At 45.0% G+C, this 26109-nt stretch overlaps 2 protein-coding genes across 4 annotated transcripts in view; one reads left to right on the top strand and one right to left on the bottom strand.

Annotated features, from left to right (window-relative positions):
• Positions 1-1571: 1571 nt before the first annotated feature.
• Positions 1572-26109, bottom strand: part of LOC308579126 (protein eva-1 homolog C-like) — a 25918-nt gene continuing 1380 nt past the window's right edge. Inside the window, exons 1-8 of one of the 3 annotated variants that reach the window (XM_081179888.1) lie at positions 20015-20251; positions 16706-16905; positions 12771-12894; positions 12041-12193; positions 9783-9926; positions 8158-8232; positions 4766-4855; positions 1572-3444 (exon numbers count right to left, since the gene is read on the bottom strand). In XM_081179888.1, the coding sequence (XP_081036014.1) occupies positions 3059-3444; positions 4766-4855; positions 8158-8232; positions 9783-9926; positions 12041-12193; positions 12771-12894; positions 16706-16905; positions 20015-20114 (1272 nt within the window). In that variant the 5' untranslated portion in view covers positions 20115-20251 and the 3' untranslated portion in view covers positions 1572-3058. Of the gene's footprint in view, positions 3445-4765; positions 4856-8157; positions 8233-9782; positions 9927-12040; positions 12194-12770; positions 12895-16705; positions 16906-20014; positions 20252-26109 lie in introns of those variants that run through there. The other 2 variants (XM_081179890.1, XM_081179889.1) reach the window with 2 other exon arrangements.
• The window catches only part of CLIC2 (chloride intracellular channel 2), a 19036-nt gene continuing 15302 nt past the window's right edge, over positions 22376-26109 (top strand). The window contains exon 1 of the mRNA XM_081179891.1: positions 22376-22849. Within this exon, the coding sequence (XP_081036017.1) occupies positions 22790-22849 (60 nt within the window). The 5' untranslated portion in view covers positions 22376-22789. The remainder of the gene's footprint in view (positions 22850-26109) is intronic.

Genomic DNA, 26109 nt, shown 5'->3' with positions numbered 1-26109 from the left:
TGGCTGTCCTGAAGACTTGTGGTGGGAGCAGTGGCGTAGCGTGGGGGGTGCAGGGGGGCCTGCTGCACCTGGCGCAACATCTGGGGGGCGCGGAAGAGACTCGAGTGCTAAAATCCACGGGTTAGGGGGCGCAAATTACTTGCCTTGCCCCGGGTGCTGAGAACCCACGCTACGCTACTGGGATACCCCTAGATTAGTACAAGTGATAAGGAGGTTCAAGTACATAATAGATATCTCTCTTTTTGACAGTGGCATTCCAGCCACTTTTAACATAACACACATCCAAGAAGCCTGTGTGTGTAATTACGTTATCTTTTCACATACAGACTGTACAAGCAAACACCTTTGTTGGAAGAAACAAATATGTCCATCAGCAGAACCATTGTTGGAGACAAGAAACAGAAAGGGTGTGGGTGGGTGGGTGTGTATTTAAAGGAACCTAGGCTTCAAAGACTGGTGGAATGAAGAATTTTTTCCTATTTGCTTGCAGACGTTTGAGTTTACATTCCATTTCCCCTCCTTTATTTCCAGTCACAGGTGTTGCTGCGGGGGTAGGGGGTATTAGTAAAGAACAGAGAGGGCACAAATACATAGGGTGTTCGTCTACACAAGCCCCATTGAAATGAAAAAGAGCTCCCTGAGGGAGCATCAGAGTGTTCCTGCGGAGGTCATATCCACACCCAAGGCTTCCCCCCCCCCACCCAGAACTCACTGGAACTCAGTTCTGGCATCTCTCAGGTGGGCCCCATTGCTATTCTAAGAGGATGAGGGATGTGTTCATAGTGGGTTCCGGCACCTCCTTTTCTAGAAAAATAGCACTGTCCACATTTAAAACAAAAGGCTTTCCCCAAATTTTGCTATAGCTTTTATTATTAAATAAAACTGTACTTGGTTAAGAGTTGGCTAGAGCTAAATTACAATTTACAGGATTATTTGGGGGAATTCATGCGCCCCGAATGTATGGTGTTAATGTGATCTCAGTGTCTATTCAGTTGAAGATGTTGGGGATGAATAGCCTGAAGAAGAGCCAATTAAGAGCCAATTTAATACCCATTAAAGAGCTGTCACAGAGATCAAATTTGGGGGTTTTATTGCTCCAAATAATAGGGCCCAAAGTCAGGTGGCTGAAGTTGTTTTGCAGCAGAACAGACTGCCTCAGCAGTTGTGGGACTCTTCCTCCTTAGACATTTTTGAGCAGAAGCTGAATAGCCACCTATGTACCTGGAACATGCCCCAGCCCCCTTGAGCCCATTAAACCTTCTGATTGGGTCCTCTGGACAGTAGGAGCCTAAGCTGTGCCGGCCCACCAACTGTGACCCTGCTGACTTTCCACCATGAAATGCCACCAGCCACAGTGGGGTGGCAAACCAGGATTTTTCCTGCATCAGCAGAAGATTTGACTAGATAAGTCTGATTACAACGGGGCTTGCTCCAGCAAATAAACCAGTGAATTGTACTCACCTTAATTTGCAATTGTTGTATTTCCCAATAACGTACATTGACATAAATAAACAAGTCACAACCTTTTTTTTAAGAACATCAACAACACACTACTATGGCCAAACTTTAAATTTTGTGCAAAATATTTTTATTTTCAGATTTACAGCTCTTGGCATCCAGGCCTGTTAAACACATCCAGAGAAGGAAGCAGGTGCTGCCGGATTTTGCTTATGAGCATATCTGAAAAATAAGGTTAAAAATGCAGTAGGAAGAGCAAATCAATCTGTTAAAAGCAGCAGCCTCTCCCTGTTTTCAAAACTCACATTACATAGTTTTATGTCAAGTCAGCTTCCAGGTGTTACATATACTGAGCTAGAGTATTTTTTTAAAACAACAACAGCAACAACAAAGACTAGGTTTCCACATCAATGTTTCTCTGGATAGTGTTGCTGGAGGCCATTGAAACCAGGCAGACCCGGCAGTTCTTCCTCCTATATCTAACTTGGTCCAGTTTGGCATTCAGAAAATGAAAGAAATATGATAAGAGCAGAGCGATGCCCTTCTGTTGCTGTTGGACTACAATTCCCACCAACCCCAACCAGGGGTGGTCATGAATGATGGGAGTTGTAGTGCAGCTACAACTGGAAGGCATCACTTTGCTCCAACTCCCACCATCCCCAGCCAGCATGGCCAATGGGAAGGGATGGTAGGAGTTATAGTACAACACCATCTGGAGGTCACCACAGGCTCCCTATCTCTGATCTAACTGTAACTTAAGGTCCCATCTGTACTAGGCATCGAAAGAATCCTGGAAACTGTAGTTAACAAGTGCTGAGAGTTGTCTGGAGACCCCCTATTCCCCTCACAGCGCTGCAACTCCCAAAGTTCTCTGGGGAAAAGGATTGATTGTTAAAGCACTCTGTGAATTGCAGATCTGGAAGGGAGAAGCCATGACAGTTTAAAGTGGTATAACACCGCTTTAAATGTAGATTCAAATGGGGACCTACTCATAATATACTCACTTATTTTACATTTCTAATCCCTTGCCCCAAATACTTTGGAATGGGAAAAGAAGATAACAAAACCAACTTTGCAAAGCCCCAGCGATAAAGGGTCTGGAGACATTATGAGTCTCCGTAATTGTAAGGAGTTGAGGGAGTTGGGTATGATCAGCCTACAGAACAGAAGACTGAAGGGTGATATCACAGCCATCTTCAAATATCTATAAGGCTGTGATGTGGAAGGAGGAGGAGCAAGCTTGTTTTCTGCTTGCTCCAGAGGGTAGGACCCAAACCAACAGATTAAAGTTACAATAAAGGAGATTCCAACTAAACATTAGGAAGAACTTTCAGACAGTAAGAGGTGCTGGACAGCGGAACGGACTACCTTGGAAGATGGTGGACTCTTAATTCATTGGTTTTTAAACAGGTTGGATGGTCATCTGTCAGGGATTCTTTAGATGTGATTCCTGCATTGCAGGGGGTTGGACTAAATGACTTTTGGGGATACTTTTCAACTCTGTGATTCTATGATTCTATAATTCTATGAAGCCATTGAGCTCAGTCCATCTCAGCTTACAACAGACAGCTCTGACCTTGTTCCCATGGCAAATTCTTTCTCATTTGGTAGCAGACTTAATTTTGTGGATGGCATATGGGGTGGACTCCTTGGGTATCCAGATCTCATCTCCCTCGTGGCCCATATGGTCTGCCGCTCCTTCCAGGGCCGCAGTGAGCTCTGGCCCAAATATATTGTTGGAGTTGCGGTAGGTGCGAGTGAGGCGGCGGAAGGAGGAGTCGGAGGAGCTGTCATCGTGGTTCTCGTCATCCTGCTCATCCTGCAGCTTGGTGGTCTCCAGCTCTAAGCTTTCGCTCAGCTCTGCAGCTTTGAAAGCCTCCTTTAAATCCTGGAGGAAGGCCACTTTGGGTGCAAAGAGGAGGAGGAGGAACACCAGGCCTCCTGAGACTCCGCACAGGAAATAAAAGCCCACCTTCTCAGGAACGCCTGCAAAGAAAAAGGAAAGTAAGACTCAACAGGGGGGAAGCCAACCCACATTCTCCTCCCTTGCAGAGATAGGGTGTTGAGAGGGAGGGGCCAATAGCAGAAAGGACATGATTTGGGGTGACTGAGCCTCCTGAACGTGGCATCGGCTCCAGCCACCCTCTCCTCCTCATATACCTAAGTCTGCAGTTTAACTGGAGGAAAAGAGAGATGGACTGATAAACAGAGAGGACACATCCAATTTATTGTGCACTCAGTGTGACTCATGCATGCAAGTTTACAGCGCCTGCACCAGGGATGAGAAGCCTTTGGCCCTCCAGATGTTGCTGGACTACATATCCAATCAGACCCAGCCAGCATGACTCGTAGTCAAGAACGATGGGAGTTGCAGTCCAACAACCTATTAGAGGGCCAAAGGTTCCCCTTCCCTGTCGCACACAATTCTGTTGTCATCAAAATGCTACCCCGTTTATTTTTCCTGTCTAATTGGAATTTACCACCTCCACACACAGTTTTTACTTACTGCATATCTGCAGAACTGGCAAATCTGGATTAAATGGGGGGGGTGACAACATGCAACCCCTGCCCATTCATTCCAGTGGGCTTTCCTTCTGCAACTCTAGGATGATATCTTTAAAGAGGGTGGGGGTTGCACCCATAGAAAAGGCATCCCAAAAGGTCAAATGTGATATGTGAGATCCATGATGGGTTCACCATTTTCTTGTAGTGTTACTTTAAGGTTTCAGTTTTTATTGGAGTGAGTGGAGTGCTGTTTCCTTTTTCTAAATCCCACTCCCCATCTGAAAGCTGCTAACAGTCTTGCTGTGGTGAGAAGATGGGGATCTGTATTGTCCCTGCATTTCTCCAGTGAGACTAACAGATGCTTCAGATCTGGAAAAGGCTGGGGTAGGAGACATAGGTGAAGCACCTTTCTCCTGAAACTGCTGAACTGATAAAAATGGCTTAAAAGAGCTGCTTAACAGTTAAGCTATCCCGCTTTACAGAGAGCAGTCCTCTGTTTTCAGAACAGACCACTATGGCAAGACATGTTGCATTTCTATTACAGCTATGACAGTCACTTCTACATCAGAATCTATAACACATAATTTAGCATGTGCAAACCTTTTGCCCTCTCTTTTTTTGGGGAGTGGCACATTTCCTCTGTTCTGGCAGTAACTACGTGCCACCCCCATTTACCGCAAAGGTCGGGAGACCCAGTCACAGCTTTGCCGCCCGCATAATGTTCGCCATGGCCCTGATTGGCCTGGTTTCCCCCAGCATCCCAACTCTGCCCGTCTTGCACACCCAGGGAAGTCAGACATACCCCAGAAAAGGGCAAAAGTTTCCAGAGAGCTAGTAAATATCATCAGATTTTCTTGGAGCCTGGAAAGCCTCGGCCCAGTGTACCAGCCACCTGCAGCAAACAAGGGGATAGCACGTTCTTACTGACAAGGGTTTCGGGAGAGAAGGGAAGCCTTCCTAACAGACGTTCAGCCTTAAACTGCATCTCCTTTACCATGTAATCTATGGAACTCACCATCACAAAGGGGAAGGACCAGGGCTCAGTGGTGAAGCAACTGCTTTGTATGCAGAAGGTCCCAAGTTCATCCCTGGCACCTCCAGGTGGGGCTGGGAGACGCCCCTGCCGGAAACCCTGGAGAGGTGCTGCCAGTCAGTATAAACAATGCTGGTCTAGATGGACCAATGGTCTGACTCGAGATAAGGCAACTTCCTATGCTTTTAACTTGTAGTGACGACAACTTCAGAAAGTACAGATTTATTACCCATGGTTATTAACCATGAGAGCTCAGTAGAACTTCCATGTCCAGAGGCAGTTAGCATGTAACAGCAGGTGGTTAGTAGGGGCTGTCACCATTGCACTCTTTTGGTGAGCTTTGGTCTCACTCTCACTTTCTCTGCTTCCTATTTACGTCTGCCGACCAAAAATGTTTCAGGGACCAGAAGGATATTATTATTATGTGTGTAGCCATTTCTATCCCACCCAACCCTGTTTTTATCCACATAACAGCCCTTTGAGGTAGACTAGCCTGAAAGTGCATGACGGGACTAAGGTCCCTTGGGGAGTTTCAGGGCTGACTGGGTCTGGTCTCTCTGGTCCCAGTCCAGTGCTCTAACCAGTACACCACACTGCATCTTGCTTTCACGTGAAGAATGAATCTCAGAGTCCTCTGCTCTGCTAGGTGACAGGTGTGCATTCTGAGGATGAGGTGATTAAGTTATGTGGCATCCAGATATTGAACCACCATCTACAGCAAGGTAGGGCTGGCTGCAATCTGGAGTCAGTCAGTGTTGACGATACTATGAGAGATGGACCAAAGGCCTTACACTCAAGGCCACTTCCTATGCAAGGCTGGTGGTGGACACTTCAGGCAGCAGGGGCAGAGAGCAGAGGTGGCTGCCCCCCCGACTGTTTCTCCTACACCTCCCAACTACTCCCCTCTGTTGGAGGACAGAGCTGTGTACACCACCCAGCCTGTCTTGCCACACCTTTAAACTAGCATGCTGCCACTGATGCAATGGAGGGCATTGCCACATCAGCCGTGCTGCAGTCAGAATTATCTGCCAACCCAGTTCACTTCTACACATGAGATGAAAATAGGCACTATCTTGCCCTGTTGCCTCAAGGGGCAGACTGTTCTGGGCTAGGCCTAATCCAGTGCTTCCTGTCCTCTCTGGTCCTCTCTTTCATGGCCAGCTGGCTTTCACTCTCCTTCCCTAAACAAAAACTACAGCTGGTGATGCAAGGCCCCATCACCACTATTGCTTCTTTAATATACTTTAACTGGCTTCTAGTTGCTGCTGCTGCTTCCATCCATGGTTGCTCATCTCACAGTGTTAACACTCAGGATAGACTCACTGACCCAGTTTTTGCTTTGGAGACATGGCTTGTCTCTTGCCCCTCATGAATGAGCACGGGCAATGAATTTCCCTCTGAACATGAGGAGATTAGGTGAGCCCAGGTGGGATCTTGAGCAGTGAGGGAAAGTCACAGGAGAACAAAGATGGGAAATGGAACCCCCATTCAAGGCAGAACTGATAACAACTGAGAAAAGTGGTGGGCATTGAACTCGACAAAATGAACCAATTTATGCTGGAAATGTGAAGAGATTGAAGGGACATATGTGGTGGGGTTGTAAGAAAGCCAAAGATTATTGGGAGATGATATACTCAGAACAAACAAACAAAAAAGATGGTAAGGTTCTCATTTCTCAAAAAAACAAACAAACAAAAAACACTCCGGAGATGTTCTTATTGAGTATAGTAGAGGGTAAAATACACAAGAAAGTACTTAGTCTCTTCCTCTAAGCAACAGCAGCGGCAAGAATAGTTTATGCCCAAAGGTGAAAGGATTTTTATGTCCAAAGGTGAAAATAGTCCCACAGAAGTAAACTGGCAGAATAAGCTAATAGAATACACGGAGTTAGCAATGTTGACTGCAAAGATAAGAAATCAGGATGAGTTGGATATAAAAGAAGAGTGGGAATACTTTAGCGAATATTTAAAGAAATACAGTGGACACTCCGGATATGAACTTAATTTGTTCCAGGGGTCCGTACATACCCCGAAAAGTCCACAACATGAGGCACCGCTTCTGCGCACACGTGTGGTGCGCAAAGCGCTTCTGTGCATGCATGCACGGCGAAACCCAGAAGTATACAATTCCGGGTTTGCCGCGTTCCCAACCTGGAAGTTATGTTACCCGAAAGTAACATAACCCAAGGGTCCACTGTATAACAACCAGATAAACTTCCAAGTGGGGTTAGATATATGCCTCACTCTTTTTTCCAAATTCCAATTGTGAAAAGTTAAAGTGTGGCTTATATTCAGGACCTTACGCTGCCGGCAAAGGGGCATGGCTCTCCCCCCAGGAGCGCTGCCGCCCGCCACTCCAAAGCCTACCCTGAGCCATTGGATCGAAGGGGGGAAGGGGGCCGCTGGCAAAGCAGAGTAGACCAGGAGCACGGGGCAAAGGCGTGCAGCCAGTCTGCCCCCCTCCAATTTTAAAGGTGCAGCTTATATTCGGGTGCGACTTATATTTAGGCCAATACAGTAATTAAGGAGATGCAGCTCAACAAGGTTCAGATAAGACCCCTGGGAAACACAAGACTTGTGTCCTTTTAATACAGTGAATACTAGGGGGAGAAGCCAATAAGGATGTTCTGGGTGCTATTAGGCCAAGGCAATTAGCTAATGGAAAGGAAAGGAACATGCTTTGTCCCTCATGCTTTCTGTTCTGCACACAAAAGAGGCTCAGAAGGGCCTTAGTTTGTTCAATAGGGAATCTAATTAACAATTGGGACCTGCACAAAATGCTTTATTGAGGTTGCAACCAATCACTCCCTCCAAACAGAACACTTAACCACCACTCACCTCCATTTTTATTTTTTCCACCTACTTCATGGCTACATTTTGGAATACCCATTGAGTTGTTTAGGAAAGGGGGGGTTGATAAGTTTTTTGGGGGAGGGTTAAAAAGTTGCAAATCTCATGATTCTGCTTATCATGCTGATAGCACACTCTTCTTTCTTTGTGGCCCCAGTTAGGATACAGTCCTCTCAGCATTCACCACCTGAGACCACAGTCTGCAGAAGGGATTGCCTGTCTGCCTTAGATGGATTGTGGTGGTAGGAGATTCTACCAGCAGATTCTAAAGCAGAGCTTTACTTGTGATTAAGGTAAAAGCGGGATACTTACCATGTGTGTAGTCTGAGATTAAGAAAGGGTCTTCTTGGGAGTTGCGGCCCACCTCTTCCAGCAGCTGCCTTGGCACTAAAAAGGGGAAGAGGAATCATTGTTTGTGATTGGGGTGTGTGTGTCATGGTGGAGGTTTTGCTGCCAACTTTCATAGGACTGATGCCCATTTTATAGTTGCTACTGTGTGCAACAGTGAATGCTTGTGCAGGAGGTAGCACACTGTCAGTGTGTTTGTGAAACAGCCATATACACAAGGCACAAGGGGTGGTATTCAACGCTTTATCAATAATAAATCCATTAAAATTAATTAACCTAACTTACTCATGTTCATTAATTTCAATGGGTCTGCTCTGAATAAAACTTAAATGAATAGCACCTTAAGAATTTAACAAGGCAGACTATGGCTTGATAAATAACATAAACATAACATGGCTGCAGTCAAGACAGACTAAATAAAGCAGACTATGACACACTGAACTTAAACTCATCAGATCAAAACTATTCTAAGGAGAAGGACAACACCAAGTCTAATAAGACCAAGCAAGCAACACTTAGAATCAAATATGCAAGCAACAGCAAGATTAAACTTAAAAAGTTTTATCTTAATGAAAAGGAACTATAAAGATTTGGGGTTTTGAGTAGACAAGGAACAGTTGGAATAGTACTGGTAAATAGAAACACATGAATAAAATAAATGCTTCCATCTAGAATTATTTATTGTCACTGCTTGTCAGAGAGAGAAACATTAAGTACAAGAAGCACATGAGAGAACATGTATTTACTTCAATAATAGGTAAAAAGGTAAGGTAAAGGACCCCTGGACGGTTAAGTCCAGTCAAAGGTGACTATGGCGTTGCAGCACTCATCTCACTTTCAGGCCAAGGGAGACAGCATTTGTCCACAGACAGCTTTCTGGATCATGTGGCCAGCATGACTAAACCGCTTCTGGTGCAACAGAACACTGTGACGGAAACCACAGCGCACGGAAATGCGGTTTACCTTCCCGCCGCAGCGGTACCTATTTATCTACTTGCACTGGCATGCTTTCAAACTGCTAGGTTAGCAAGAGCTGGGATAGAGAAATGAGAGCTCACCCCGTCGCGGGGATTCGAACCACTGACCTTCTGATCAACAAGCCCAAAAGGCTCCTGAATGCCAGTTGCTGGAAACCACAGGAGGAGAGAGTGCTGTTGCAGGCTTTCCATATGCATCTATGTGGCCACTATGAAAATAAGATGCTGGAATAGATGGACCACTGAGATGATCCAGCTGGTCTTAAGTTCTTATGCCAGTCATGATGGCTGTTTACTACCTACAGCGTCAGAGGGTTTCTGAATTCCAGTCACTGGAAGACAATGGTGGGAGAGGTCTATTGTCCTTGTGTCCTGCTTGTGAGCTTCCTTGAGGTATCTGGGTTGGCCACTATGAGGAACAGGATGCTGACCTAGAAGGGCCTTTGGCCACAGGGATTTTTTGTGACAGCAGCAATTCTTATAGGTAGGAGTGCCATCCATATCTTAACCTTCGGCTGTCAAGCAGTTTAAGCATTCTCCTGTCCCTCTGATTTCTACAATGCCAGTTTTCCAATCAAGAACAATTTGATACAGTTTTTTTACATAGCTTACCGCAAGTATAGGAGACTCTCAGCTGTTTCTTCACTCCAGGGAAGCAGGGGTCTCCGAAAGTGGCTTTATCAGCAACAATGGTGCAGTTCTCCTTCTTGTGACACCTCCGGGAAACTCTCCTCAAGGCATCAGGAGCCAGACACTCTAAAGCATGGACCACAGCACATTCAGTCCCAAAGAACGTTGCAGAAGTGCCACACCTGGCTTCAGTTCAACCACAAACTTAGGGGTAGGAAACAGCATAAGGCAAGTAGGTTAAATCCTGCCTTCTCCAACCCCCCACCCACCCACTACAGGCCTGACAATCACCTGATATCACACTTCTGAAATTTCCTTGTGACTAACAGTGGCATTCTGAAAGTTCTCTTCCACTGTGTAAATTTAAATGGTCTCCATCAGTGTGAAGGTTATCTGTCATCACTTAGGCTCTATTGGCTGCTGGCTTCAGGTTTTTCAAGGATCTTGAGCAATGGTGCCCTTCTCCTCACTTCTGTTGTTGCTGCCTATTCACTGATCTCTTCGGCCTGAAGTCTACAGCATATCTACCTCCAAGCACCCTGTTTTAAGCAGGAACCATAGAAGTCAATCCCAGCTTCTGTTTGTATCCTGGAATGTCCCATTTTGTGGCCTGGCACTCACTCTGGCGCAAGTCAGCAGGGTCAGTCCAGTGCTTTGGGATGACCCAAGTGATGATTGCCAGACCACCAGACCAGAAGTCATGCCCCTTCAGATGTTCCCATTCTGGAGATGAAAATGTTGGAGGGTATGATACAACTGTCACGGGGAGGAGAGAGAGATGAGAGAAATTTGCTACTCCTTGCTCCCATAATTTTTCTTCTACCCAGAAAGGTGAACAGAGAGAAACAGCAAGGAGAAGAAGCAGGACTAGGGTGCTCTAGTAGTTGGCATTCAGCCCCAGATGGAAACCAACCCCTAGTGCCAGATTCTCAGACAGTTAGTATACATTATTCACCTTTGGCCAAGGTGGGGAACTCTTTCTAGTTGGCGAAACAATGCTTAGGTGCCCCAATCCCTGTGGATCTTTTTGACTGGTGGATAGTGCCGCCCTTCTGTCAATCACCTTGTATCACAATGGCTTCAAGTGGGGCATCTTGATTTGCCTGTGTGATTTGAAATCAACCCATGCGGGCAACGGCGCAGGGCACTGCAGGTGCCACCTGCCTACTGATGTGCAGTATCTACAAACCCAACATTTGGCAGTGAGCAGCATCTTCACCTATTGTATGCGACATCAGATGCAGGGCAGTTGGTGTGGCATGACTGAAGCAGTCCCTGGGCAAAGTGGGGAGACCAGCCAGATTTCTTGTGGCTGGTATTCAGTAACAAGTCTGATGCACCTGTTCAAAACCACATATGTCTTTGAGTGATGCAAACAGCATGAAAAACTCAGCAGGTGAGTGAGAGACTGGGTGCTAGGAGGAAAGGGGGCATTGCCTAAAATTGGAACTCTCACATGTTCAACAGCCACTATCTCTGATCTCTACGGAAGGCCTGCCTTTCTCCAACAAGCTTCCAAGTGGAGATCTTTATCCCATTATGTATCTGTGATGGATCAGTAAATGTTACTACATATGAAATTGCTTTTAATTGTTTGTATGTATGGGATTGTTGTTTATGGTCTTAAGTAAGGAATTGTTCTTAATTGTTTTAATTGCAGGTGTGTGTTTGTTTGTTTTCATAGTTATAACCCTCGCTTTCATAAATATCTATATCTATATCAAGGTGCTATACAATGTGTAAGAATAAAATTTGCAAACTATCCATAAAAAACATCATTTTAAAAACAGCAAAAACAAATCAAGAAATATTGAATGGCTAAAAAGAAAAAGGAAATTCGTATTGCAAAGTCCTGTTTAAGGAAGATAGTTTCCAGAAGAAGGGAGGGATGGTTCTGGCTAAACATCTAGTGGCAGGAAGTTCTACAGGACAGAGGTTGCCACGCTAAAGGCTCAGTCCCCTGTGAAGGCCAACCAAGCTTCAAAGCCATAGGGAGCCACAGGAAGTGCCCCGCCAGACGCTATCAGTGATTGGGGCTGGAGATTAAGAAATGAGATAGTCCTTAAGGTACTTTGAAATTGCTTTGAGATATTTTGAGGGGAGCATTTCAGAAATGGAATCTGGTAAAATAAATAAATAAAACCGATCTGCTGCTTTTAATCCTTTGGTGACTGTTCAAGCTCCAGAAGCTCTTAGCTTTGTCCTGGGAAACTCCAGGCCACCGCCATTTCCCTTCATACCTATGTCAGGTCCCGTCCTGTTCACCGATTCGCATTCTGGCTTTCCCCGCAAAGGCCTCCCATAGATGGCAGAGTAAATAGCTAGGATGGACTTGTTCCGGCACTGCAGTCTCAGTTTTTCGTTTTCACACACGGTCTTCAGGCGATGGTTGGCTAGGACACAGGGATGGACAAATCTGTCAATTTCAGCTTCTCTGAAATTTTTCATTTTTTCCACTCACCCGTCCTCCACATTTCCACATCCAGTGCTTTTTTTCTAAAACAATGTTTCGGGGTACTCATTTTGACTTAAGAAAATCCCTATTTTATAGTTCAAATCGGGGAAAATAAATATAATAAATGGACAAAAGTACAAAGATTCAAAAAATGTTTAGGGGTATGCGTACCCCTGCGTACCCCCAGGAAAAAAAGCACTGTCCACATCCATTTGTGATTCACCAGTATTTTGGTCTCCTAATATATGCATAATTGTGTGCAATTTCCCCTATTATAATGCATTTTTATATGTTATTTTCACCAACAGATGCACACATGTTTTATGCACACATAGATGCGTTATTTTTCAGTTTATTCTTGCTTTTATCACAATATGTGCATTTTTGTACACATTGCTTGACTGCGGACTGCTTAAATAAGAAAAGCAAATGTGACTTCAAAAGGAACATCAGAATCATAAACTGCTAACACCAATGAACCCTGGCCTAGTTAATGCCTTGTTGAACTCACTCACCTGGTCTGCATTTGTAGGAGACCACCAAGTACTTGTGCGTACCTGGGCATGGATCAGGGCCGAACACATGGCTGTGGACAGAGAAATGACACCATCGCTGGTCCTGACACTCATCCATCATTTTCTGTAGGAGAAGGAGAGGCTTTAAAGTTGTAGAGTTAAGTTCTTTGTTAGAAAGGTGATGGCTTGTGCCTAGAAAAAACTCTGCTGACCTGGTACCCTCCAGATATTTTGAACTACAGCTCCCTACAACTCCCATCAAATTCCAGTGCAACTCCCCATAAAAGTCAATACCAGGGACACCCGGTCCCATTTTGCCGCCTGAGGCAAAACAGGAATGTACCACCTGCCATGGAAACCTCCTGCCTGAAGTCACTCTCATTAGGGTTGTGCAGTGGCGCCTGCCAAGTGGTGATGTCGTCACTGGATTCTGGTGAGCTCTCAAAATCACACGAGATTTTGACGAGGTCTCGTGAGATTTCATGGCATGTATGAGATCTTGCCAGAAGCCGCCAACAGTAGAGGGGATGGGATAGGCTGAGCACCTGCCCCTTGGAGTTCTGCTGCCCAAGGCAACTGCCTCATAGTTTTGGCCATAGCCCAAAAGCAGCTGAAGGGCTACAGGATAGCAAAGGATGACTACAACATGTGTGGGTAGAAACAACCTCTTCCACGTCCCACTGACCTTCAGAGCACCCACATGGGAGATCCTAACATATTGCACTCCATTCCAATCTCCATGAACAGTGTGATATTCCAGGGGTTCCTGGTCCTTTACTCAGGGGGTCTGTGTTTCCCTTTGGACAATAAGGCACAGGGGGGGCTGTGGTATCTTTCTGAAATATGGGTTATTTACACATATTTACAACCTGAGTCTACTGTGGAGGGGGTTCTGAGTAGGGTTGTGTGACTGGCTTGCCTCCTGGTGCCCCCGTCGACCCAACCACCAGAGCAAGAACAGCTGGTGCCGAGAGCTGTCTCGGCTACCTCTCCTCACACTACTTTCCTTCTTTTCTCTCCCCCTCAAGCCCCCCAGCCCGCTCCCTGCCTTCCTCGGTTCGATTTGCTCGATAGCATGGCCCAGTGCAGAGCAGGCGCTGTGTTCCCCGGGTTCTGCCTTAGCATCCTGCTTGGGAGCCTCCTGCCCCAGCCGCTGCCTCTGAAAGGCAAGTGCAAAAGTTGAGCTGAGGCCCCACACACCTTCTCTCTCACTCAGTGCAGCGAAGCCTGTCTCTCGCCTCAGCCACTGCTGCCCAACATACATGCTGAGCACTTTGTGCAAATTTGCCTTATTTTCACCACTATTAGAGCTTTATTTTTCAAAAAAGGTCTCATTGCCATACACCTGAGTTTTCCCAGACAATTTGCCATGAACTGGAAATTCCTCCCAGATGTGGTTTTCAAGGTCAAAATCCCGGATATGTCTGGGAAACCCTGGACATATGTCAGCCCTAGTTCTGAGCATCTCATCCTAAGCAGTTCCAGCTTCTTCCAAAGGCAGCTGCATCCCTGCCCTGCTGCTTGCCTTTCCCCCAAGAATGGTCACATCCCACCTGTTCTAACCTAGCTAGTCTAAGCCCTAGTACACAGAGAGAGGCCCCACTCATCTGCATTCTCCCATCTAGTTCTTTGATGCTTTGTTGTGCTAATGGATCATTACATTCCAAGGAAATTGGGTTGAACTCTATTACCTCTGAACCCATGCTGACATCACAGAATTAGTGATGTCTGGTACAGGTCTAGCACAGAGGTCTGACTCAATTAGCCTTCACACATGCTAATTAAATGATTAACAGGGACTGTCACAACTAAAATACACATGTGGATGTCTCTTAAATACACACAAGTCTAGCTATTTCCCCAGGTTCTAACACACAAGCTCTACTTAAATTCTAATGTTTACTGACGAAACCACAGCTGTCAATTGCTAGTCTTCAGCCAAGCACTAGATGGAGTGATGTGCTTTTAGAAGGCCCTGCAGCTGCTCATGTTATCTCTCCTGACTAGATCAAAGCCTGTTCATCTCATGACGACCCAGCAGTCCAAACAGCCAGTGGTGCTGTCAGGGCAGAATTTGGGGGCAGAAATCCAGGGGCCACATCAGAGGGAGGTCTGGCTTAGCACGTTTTGAAGTACGTGAAGGAATGCACATTATCATTATGGAGTGTCCCCTTCCTTGTAAGCCCATTAAGCCCAGAGCCTAAAATTAACTAACTGCGCCACTACAAATAGCTTGTTTCCCAAGGTATAGAAAGGCAGCAAAAACAGCTGACTTATCGGATACTGCAGATTATACATTCAGAGAGTCCTCTTCCCTGTAGGACCATTACTGTGAGCCTACCCATACAACCTCTCCCTAGGAATCTCTTTTAGTGAATCTGAAGAACATAAGAACAGCTCTGCTGGGTCTTGCCAGTGGCCCACCGAGTCCACATTCTGATCTCACAGATGCCAGCCAGAAACCCATGGGAAGCTCACAAGCAGAACGTGAATACAATAGCTCCCTCCTTGCTTGTGATTCCCAGCAACAGGCATGTAGAGGCATTGTGCTTCTGACCATGGAGGTAGGAGTGGCTACATTGGTGGCTATTGGAACTGGTGGGGCAGGGAGACCAGCAGTAGGCAGAGCTAGAGTCAATGACAGGCAGAGGCATCCCCATGACTGCTTGTAAGTGAGATGGCAGGTAAGGCTGGCTGAAGTTGGTTGGGCAGCACCTCATTTGTCCTCCTCAGCCAGCTTCCATGACTAGTAGCCATAGTAGCCTTATCCTCTTGCCCAGCACACTGAAATGCTTCGTTCCATCCTCTGCATTTTTGGCATATTCTTGTTGACACCAGCTACTCCTGTAGCAACCACATTACAGCTGCTACTTGCAGCTATTTCATGAAAGCAAGGAAAATCCCTACCTAGAAATCCCTTCTGCATGGGAAAGGAGAATACAGTGCTACCTCCATGCTGATTATCACATGAGTGAAGATCACACATGTTGTGTGCATGCAATGCTAAGGAGACATAGTGAGCTATGCAAAGAAGGAGTTTCCTGGTGACAGCAGTGAGTCGGATCTTGATGCAAAGTTCTGAATTACTAGAGCACAAGCTTGCTTCTCAGGCCTCCTCCCCACCCTTCCCATCAGACCCACTCTTTGCCAAATGAATTGAGCAAATGAGGAAATGCCTTGACTTTAATCTTGGATAAACATAGCTGGCTGGCTTGCTTACTAAGCAAACTTTGTTAGTTCATCTTGGATGGGTTTTGTACTCTAAGCAGCCAGTATATTGTGAAGTAAGTGGATGAGTCCATCAGTTTTGATTTCTTTGATTTCTTATTTTTCCAACTGCAAGTTCATTTCACTGCATTTCCATATCAGTTTGCAATTATTATTTATTTCAAAAAAAGTCCCCACAGATATTCATCTGTATTTTAGTGGATAGGTGTCCTAATTTTTGTGAGCCTTTTTTATAAAAATTGCATCCTACCATTCTTCCAAGGACCATAGTTCACCCCCCCTACCCATTTTGTCTTCACAACAACCCTATGAAGATTAGGCTAGAATAAGAAACAGTGACTGGACCAAGGTCACCCAGTAAGCTTCGTGGATGAGTGGGGATTTGAACCCATATTTTAGTTCAACATTCTAACTGAAGCTCATTGGGTAACCTTGAGCCCTTCTGGCCAGGTCTATTCTGATTTCAGATGGGGGACATTCCCAGCTCTACCTAGAGAAGTTGGGGGTTGAATTTTCTACCTGCAAAGCAGATATTCTACCACTGAGCTGCAGCTGCTTGATTAAAAAAAAGGAAAAAAAACTTGCACATTCCAATTTTTAAAAATAGCATGTTAATTTCTGCTCAGCAAGCAGTGCCCCAGTTCTCTGTTATTAATTCTATCAACACATTTTTTGTGCTGTTCTATGTAAATGTTAGGGCCTTTTACCTGGTGGGCTGTGGCAGACACACAATCGGTGCTTTCCAAGGAGAGGTCTTCTGTGGTTGGGCACAGGTTTCGACTGGGCACTCGGCGTCCATAGAATGCAGAAAGGACACTAATGGAAGTCTTGTGGGGGCAAATTATTGTCATCTGCTCCCTATCACAGGCGTGGGCAGTATGGTTTTTCAAAATCTTCTGTAGGTAACCTGATGGAAAAACAAAGCAAATGGGTTTGGGTGTCTCTGGAAAGAAAATAATGCTAAATATGTCTGCCAATCTCCTATCATTTTAAAATATAGAAATAAGTGAAACCATCCACTTCTGGACCAGAACTGGCTTAGCAAAGCTAATTTTTTTAAACTTGAGTGTCCAACCATCTTTACACTCCTCTATCTCTTGGTGCCACCATCAAGAAATGTGATGAGTTTGGGTTGGTTCTTGAGACCCTCATGATGTAGGAACATCACTTAGAGTGGCCCCAGGTGTGCATTCTCTGCACCTGCAAAAGTTTTGGGGTGGTTACACAGATTCATTTCCAATCAGTGCATATGCTGCAACTTCCTGCTGAAATCGCACAACTTTTTATACCACAAATGTTCTGGTTTATATTGGCCCCACTTTTGCTGTGCTATAGTCCTTCTAGACAGCAATAATATGGTAGCATTGGGGAAGCATTGCAGAAGAAACTAAAGCACGATAAGCTCACTACTAATGCACTATTATTGTGTCCATAACATCTTGCCAATGTGATACCCTCCAGATGGCACCGGACTACAACTCCTATCATCCCTCACCATTGGCCATGCTGGCTGAGGCTAATGGGAGTTGGAGTCCAGCAGCACCTGGAGTGCACCACATTGGCCATCCCAACTTAAAATGTTCAAGAACGTCAGCATAACCATGCTGGATTCAGTCACTCTGCAGTCTGTTCTGGCCCTATAATGGAACAACAGCTTTATTGAAAGGAACCACAAGAAACACTGTACCTGCTGTTGCAGCTTGATTTGAAACCATTAAATCCAGCATCAGGTAAGATGGCAGTGGGATTTTGTGTTAGATATTTTAGCTGGGTTTGAGGGGGGCAAGGTTCTAATGTAGTTTTGTTTTAACATTGTGGGTAAGTGGTGCTGTAGAGCAAGCACTAAAAGAGGCAAAGTGTCACCACATATGCAGAGACTATGATTTCTCATGGGTGCTATTTGCCTCCCCTCTGCATGCCAAATAAGCAAGCCTTTCTAAAAGAGAAACCTACCAAATGAGTGGGGCAAAGAGGTGGGTTGCAATAGCATGCATTTTTAGTTTGAAAATGGCAAGATCCTTTCATCATGACCACCCAAAACGCCAAAGAATTGCGAGGAAGAGCTTGAATTCGACAGAAATTTCATCAGGTTGAATGTTAAGCAAAAGGGAGGGGGTGAGATAATAGCAGGCTTGCTATTAGAATCATAGAATTGTATGGTTGGAAGGGACCCTTGCAGCCATACATGTCTGTATTGAGTTGATTTTAATTTTGTACAGTCTTAGAAGAGGTGTGTCTATGGGGATGTGACTATGATCACATTGGTAGTTATCTGTATCCAGGGCAACAGTCTACCAGTTCCACCTGGTACGCAGCCTGAGACCCTACCTGCCCGCGGACTGTCTTGCCAGAGTGGTGCATGCTCTAGTTATCTCCCGCTTGGACTACTGCAATGCGCTCTATGTGGGGCTACCTTTGAAGGTGACCCAGAAACTACAACTAATCCAGAATGCGGCAGCTAGACTGGTGACTGGGAGCGGCCACCGAGACCACATAACACCGGTCTTGGCTCCCAGTACGTTTCTGAGCACAATTCAAAGTGTTGGTGTTGACCTTTAAAGCCCTAAACGGCCTCAGCCCAGTATACCTGAAGGAGCGTCTCCACCCCCATCGTTCTGCCCGGACGCTGAGATCCAGCACCAAGGGCCTTCTGGCGGTTCCCTCATTGCGAGAAGCAAAGCTACAGGGAACCAGGCAGAGGGCCTTCTCGGTAGTGGCGTCTGCCCTGTGGAACACTCTCCCATCAGATGTCAAAGAGATAAACAACTACCTGACATTCAGAAGACATCTTAAGGCAGCCCTGTTCAGGGAAGTTTTTAATGTGTGACATCTTAGTGTACTTTTGGTCTTTGTGGAAGCCGCCCAGAGTGGCTGGGGAAACCCAGCCAGATGGGCAGGGTACAAATAATAAATTATTATTATTATTATTATTATTATTATTATTATTATTATTATTATTATTATTATTATTATCTTAGCTATTTCCAGAAAGGCAGCTGTGTTGGTCTGTTGCAGCAAAAATAATGCATACTATAGCACCTTAAACTCTTTGTTGTACTTAGTCATTTTTGCTTTTTGCATGGAGTTCTTTCCTTTAAGGCAGCCCTATAGTGTAGTCCTGGGAGTAATTTAAGTTCTAGAAACCCCAAATGTGACAAGAATTTCCATTATGGGGTGCATAGGGGTGAGGGAAGAATGCATTAAAATTAGGAAGATGTACATATCTACATAGTGCTTTCAAAGGCATTTGAAAAATTCGGAAATGAGCTAAATAATTGCCCTCCTAGATTCATGTCAATAATACCCCAAGGCTGCTCTTCAAATGAGGACCAGCAAAATGTCACCCACTTTTCTTTTTAAAGTCTGGAAGAAAAACTTCCTAATGGTAGAGCAAAATATCTCAGAAGGTGGTGGGCTCTCCTGTCAAGGAATCTGTAATTTCCTGCAACAGGGGTCTGGGCTGGATGACCCATGAAGTCCCTTGCAACTCTGTGATTCAAGGAGTCATCAGTCAATAGTCTAAGATAGGCATGTCCAACAGGTAGATTGTAATTCACTGGTAGATCACTGGACATTTGTGGTAGATCACTGGCTCCCCCAAAAGAAGCTCAACAACTTTGGTTCCCCCAAAAAAGCTCAACATAGTTGCCCTGCACCCCCCAAAAATGGGACTTTCCTCCTCCCTAAATAAAGCTCAACAACTTTGACCTGAATCCCCAAAAAGGGGGTAGATCACTGTCAGTTTTTAACTCTGTGAGTAGAACACAATCTCTTGGGAGCTGGCCACCCCTGGTCTAAGAAAAAGGCTCTTTGAGTCAGCCTTTCCACTGTCCCCTTTCCTTTCTTCCCACCTCCGCCTCTCTGCATGGAACAGAGATTTCTAAGATCTTGTGTAAGGTTAGTGGAGGCTGCCTTCTTCCTACAGTCACTGCCTGTTAGGAGACAGCAGTTGCAGCAGGACGGATGCTGGAGAAGAGCCTCCATCCTCTCAGTTTTAGCTCATCTCACAGACTCACCTGAAAACTCGGGAGCTGCCTTCAGCAAAGTTGAAAAACAGAAGAAGCCCAGCACAACCCCAAACATCCGAAGCCAACTCATCAGCCAAGATCCGGGCATCGCATCATACACACAGTCCTGGTTTTCCTGCTGTTGCCTGCCCCTGTGCTCCAGACTTCGTGGTTTCTCTCTTCTGTTTCTCTGCTGGAACTCAAATGCTCCTATTGTCCATTCACAATGAGCTGGTTCTTAGCACTGCCGGCAGTGCGGGTGTGTTTCCTAGTTAACCAAAAGAGGTCCAGTAAGTCCAACGTTCCTGATTGGACTTATTGGACCTCTTTTGGTTAACTACCCCTAAGCCAGGGGTAGTCAATGTGGGGCCCTCTACATCAACCCCTGCCAACTTGGTCAATAGCTGATAGTCCCAACAACGTCTGGAGGGCATTATTGCCCTAAGTTTAAGAGGCCCCAAAAGAACGTTTATTATTCCAACAGAAAGGACTGTGAAAATAAAAACACTGCAGTAAACATTTATATCTGCATATATCCTGGGAGATAGGTGAGGATGCATCTTAAAACTAGAAATCTAACTAAAATGTGTCTTGCAATAAGTGTATTTGCACGTGAGATGCTTTCACAATGAAAGTACCTTTATGATTTCATATTTAGCATATATTAAAACCTTTAATGTACACCAAACCAAGAGCAGTTATCTGGTTTAGTGACATTTTGATTATGGTTATTTCTTTACAGATTTATAAACACAATACGATGGTGTGCAGCTGATAAGTATATTTCTGTCACATCTGAATAATGATACCTGTTGTAGAGTCTGGTTTCCCTGTTTCCTTCCTTTTTTAAGCCAGTTATGTAAAACTTGTTTTTTGGATTTAGATGCCCCTTGTGGTCTGATGCCCTAGGCAATCACTTACCCAGCTTGCAGATATATATATCCTCTCAGGTTCATTTTTAAATTGGCCATCACACACCTGGGTTATGATGCCTATCGATTTTGGTTTGTACTTTAAAGCAGCAGTTTTGCCAAGAGATCAGTAGCAGCCTGGACAATCCCTTGGTAAAATCTAGGCCAAGGTGAGGTGAACAGAAAGCCAGGCAGCTGCTCCCTCCCCACAAAAGCAGGGGCTGTGGGGTTCTTGAACCCCAAAATCTGTGTTGAGTGAGGCTGGTGGGAGCCATAATCCCAAACATCTGGAGGGCACTGGGCTGGGGAAGGCTGGGTTAATCCCTCAGCAACACATCAATAAGTTTGGTTGAATGCCCCACAGCCAAAGAGATTGTCTCATCCACCACTGCCTACAGAATACGCTGGTTTTGAAAACTGAGGTCAGCAAGGACAAAAAGGCAAGACACAGAGGAGCACCAGTGGAGCTCTTTAGACAGAGCTGTGAAAGGCGGCTATTTATGGCAGAACACAACATACTGGACAAACATCAGCCGGTTTTGCCTCGTGGCTTGCTCCAAAGAAAGGCAGCATGGTTTCTCTCCAGTTTCTAGGCTTTGTTAAATTGTTTAGAGAGGAAAACTTCCTCCCTTCAAAATAAGGGGGAAGATTCAGTTGTGTTGAGTGATAGTTTTTTGTTTAGTTTTAGAGTTCTGTTTTCATTTTGTTTATTAAATGAAATAAAATATAAAGTGTAAACATATTGAGTTTGGTCATGGGATCTGCAATAAAATGTTGCAGTGTGGAATGATGCCAGGGTTCTTGCCAGTCAGTTATCTGATCTTCCAGAATATTCCTTTCTTCATTCCCATCCCTCCCATCCTGCACAGAAACTCAGCTGTGGGGGGGCGGGATAAAATGTTGCTGAGGGCCACCAAAAAAAGGCCTTGAGGGCCACATGTGGGGCACACATTGGAACACCCTGCTCTAGCAATAATGTGTGGGGTCATAGGAAGGGGATGTGGGGTTGCAGGGGATGTGGAAGTTGCAGATGCTTTGGGGTTTGTGAGGTTCTGGATCTGAGGAAGTAATAGGTGTGTTTTACCGGGGTTTGTGTTGGTATGTGGGGTTGTATTTGTATGCATTGGAGTCTGTGGGTTGCAGGCGTGTGTTGCAGTATGATATATTATGGGGAAATTTTGTCAAGGGGCTGTTTTTTCCAGTTCTTTGTGTGTCTGAGCATCACCAGTGTGTGGAAAGGGTATTTCATGGTACCCATGACAGTTTGATTTCTAAATGTGCCCCTGGGCCCTCAAAAATGGGAGTATCTTGGTATACTGAAAGTGCTTGAGAGAAGGTATCACACACACCCCAGAAAACCCCCCAAATCTAGGAGTGATATATTAAATAAGCGACCTCTTAAACCACTACAGGAAAATCTCCGGCTTGTTTCCTGTAATAGGAACTCTGGTAGCTGTGGAGTTGCACTCAAAGAACAGAAGTTATTCTGGGATGTTTCTCAGAGAGTCAGGGCAACATCTGGCTTCCTTGATATACCAGAGGAGAAGGTGCTGTGTTGCTCTTTGATAGCCCAACATTGCTGACTCACGCCTGGAACCTGGTAGGCCTCTGTGGAAATCCCCCCCACCCTATGGGGTCAGTCTGCACACCTCAAAGCTTCTGGCTTAAATAGTGTGGAGGAAGGAAGGAAAGTGACGGGGGTGAACTCATAGCCAAGCGACATACAGTCCTGGAGAGGGAATCATCTTCACAGCTGCCTGGAGAAAAACACCGTACTGTCAGAACTCCCACCTGCTTCCCTGTGGACATTTGTTGAGAGACAACCAGGGCGAAATAACCGGTCACCAGTAGTGTTTTGCGGGCAGAAGAAGAGATGATGGCAAGTCGACTCCGCAGCCCCCTGAAGGAACCAGAGATCGAGCTCTTTGTCAAGGTAAGGGTTGGACTAATATACTGCTGTTGTCAGGGTGAAGCTTTGGGGCAGAAGCCGGTCAGCAAAATATGTTTAGTAATGGGACCTGCAACAAAAGCCCTGGGGTATTTTTGCATCAGCCTCAGATCAGCTGCTGCTTTCCCCTCTTGCCAGAATGAATAGGAAGGTCCCCAAATGCAGTTGGGCTGGCTCAGTTAAGCAAAGTAATCCTGTAAGATTTATAGGAGTCATTCAACTAAAATTTACTCGCAGAAGACCTGTTTGTTTGTTTGTTTGTTTTGTTAAAGATTTTCTTCATTTACAAAAGTGTTTGCAATGTCTCTCTCTCGTATTTCCCCCCCCCCCGTAACATTTTTACAAATCAGTTTCATTTGTTGAGACATTAGGAAGAAAAGGGGGAAGGAGGTGGATGGGGGGAAGATGGATGGGGGTGGGGTCTTGTGGCGATGTTTCTATTTTACTTACTAAATGTAAGGTTTGGTGTCAGCGTTGCTTGTGCAGGTTCTTCGCTGTTCGCTTGTGTTCCTTTGGTGGTGAGAGAGGTTGGGGTTGGCCTAGGGTGTGGTTATTCATTTGTGGTTGGCTGTGGTGGTCTTTGTTTTCATGTGTGAGTGGGGTGGGTGGGTGTTTTGGATCAGGTTAGCCATATTGATTTGTATGCTGTTGGTGGATTTTTGTCATTGTCTTGTTGGACTGTGTACGTGATAAAGGGGAGCCATACCGGGGTGAAGGTGTCTTTTTCTATTTGTCCCCATGTCAGTTTCAGTTTATTGGTTAATTTTTCTAGTAAGGCTCTTTCCCATAGTATTTGGTACCATTGGTCCATACTTATTCCTGACAGGTCTCTCCAGTGTCTGGTTATGATATTTCTGGCTGCTAAGAGTAGGTGGGTTATGGGTTCTTTGTGGTGTAAATGGGCATTGTTTTCTTGGAAGATGTTTAGTAGGGCCATTTCTGGGGTGATTTCTAATACTTGCTTGGTTATTTTACTTATTTCTCGTATGGTTGTTGTCCAGAATAATTGGATTTTGGGGCACTCCCACCACATGTGGAGGTATGTGCCTCGCAGAAGACCTGTTGAAATTAGTGGAGCAAATTTAGGCTCCATCTGTACTATCCATTTAAAGCGGTTTCAACTTTCACAGCTTCCCCCAAAGAATCCTGGGAACTGTAGTTTGTTAAGGGTGCTAAGAGTGTTCGGAGACCTTTATCCCCATCATGGGGCTACAATTCCTTGAGTGGCTTAGCAATCACCCCTCTTCCAGGGAACTCTGAAAACTGTAGATCTGTGCGGGGAACGGTGGATCCCTTAACAACTCTCAGCATCTTAGTTGAGTACCACCCACTTAGTCCAGAGTTTAAGATTAGCTTAACTGTGCCACTGCATTAATGTGCTATGTTCCTATGTGTTTGTGCACTTCTTTGTGCTTATAAATAGCCTGTCTGACACACCGAAGTTTTGGTTGCATGCTTGGGTGTGACCAGTTCACAGACCCAAAAGTTTGGACTTGCTTGGATTTCACAACACTGAAGATTTAGTGTACTGATGTGTACACAGTGTACCTACGGGAGCCAGGGACTAAGTATACGCCATACATTTAAAGCCGTTTTGCCTCCTAAAGAATCCTGGGAACTGTAGTTTGTTCAGGGTGCTGGGTTGTAGCTCTGTAAGGGATAAACTACAGTTCCCATGCTTCTTTGGTGCCTGTGCTTTAAATGTATGTTGCATGTGCAACAAGACTCTGCCTCCAACACAGATTCATGCCACAGATTCCATATTGTTTGCTTGGCTTTCGGTGTTTTCAGAAGCTTAGTTAGTTTGGGGACAAGTGCGGGGAGAGGCAGTGCTCCTCTCAGGAAGTTGTTGTGCCTGGCGCTCACCCTTAACTTATCAGCCCTGTCACAGAGATCTGTCCCATAGTAAATGTGAATGTTTTTACAGGATACAGATAAGAACTGTGCAGCGCCCAAAAAATGGCTGCAGTATTTATTTTGTTGTTGTTATTCTTTTAAGGCGATATCTTTCAGCCTCTCTTGCTAAGGCTTTGTGCAAACTGTACCTTTAAAGCACATTCGAAGCCCATTTCTCCCCTCACATACTTCTGGGCACTGTGGTTTGTGAAGGGTTGCTGAGAATTATAACTGAAAGATTGATAGAAGAGTTCTGTGTGAGAAACAGAATAGAGTGGTTTTTCCTCAGGGTGTGAGGCTGAGAAAGATGGGAGCTGTCCCAGGTGGAAGCTGGGAAGACATGGATCTCTGTGAATTGAAGTCTAAGACAGAAGGTTGATAGAATATTTAAAAAAATCGTTTATATGTTGTGTGTTGCTTTTTTCTTTTTCTTCTCTCTTTCCTTTTCCTTTTTATTCTTTTGCTCTCTTTAGATATTACCTTTGTTTGGTTTTTATTTTATTATATGTGGAAAATCTTTTAATAACATTGTTTGTTTAAAAAAGAAAAAAGAATTGTAACTCTGTGAGGGGTGAACTACAGTGCCCAGAATTCCTTGAGGGAAAGAATGTGCTTTGAATATGCTCCAAAGTTATAGTGTGCACACAGCTTGAGTCTTTAAGGTGCATACACTATACATTAAAGCACATTTAAAGCACACATCCCCACAAAGACCTCTGGTCACTGTTAGGGGTTTCTAAGAATTGTAATTCTGTGAGGGGTGAACTACAGAGCCAAGAGTCTGAAACAAGAATGTGTTTCAAATTGAAATTGACATGTTTTGCTGAAACTAAGTAGGTCTTGGTATAGTCAATGCTTACAGAGGAGACTGTCTAGGAGCAAAAAGTGTGCCATGTTGAGTTCCACGAAAGAAGGAAGATGGGATATTGAATAGGTAAACTCAGATTTTCAGCGTAGGGCTGCTCCTTATGCAGGGTCCGTGATACGTCAAGCTCAGTATACAAGGGGTGTGCAATTTCTTTGCCCCTGAGGGCCAGCTGCAGGCAACAGTGGTTGCTGGAGAGCAACCCATCAGTAAATTGATACAGTATTACTGGTCTATCTTGCAGGAGCATCGTAAAGATTGCTGACATCACCTTTCTGAAGAACTCATTTATCTTAACAAATCATAATTAAGGTATCAGATCCATGATCCATTCTCTTAATAATGCCCTTGGTTGGTGGATCTCTGAGTTCTAGTAGAAAAACTAAGTACACCCCACAATGCTAAAACCAGTCTAGGCCTGACAAAAGCAGTGTTCAAACATCATATTTAATAAGTGTACATTTTGTGCACCTGTGAACACAGT

This window comes from Podarcis bocagei (assembly GCF_964188305.1).
Source record: "Podarcis bocagei genome assembly, chromosome: Z".
Taxonomy (NCBI): Eukaryota; Metazoa; Chordata; class Lepidosauria; order Squamata; family Lacertidae; genus Podarcis; species Podarcis bocagei.
This window is presented reverse-complemented; position numbering and strand designations above follow the sequence as displayed.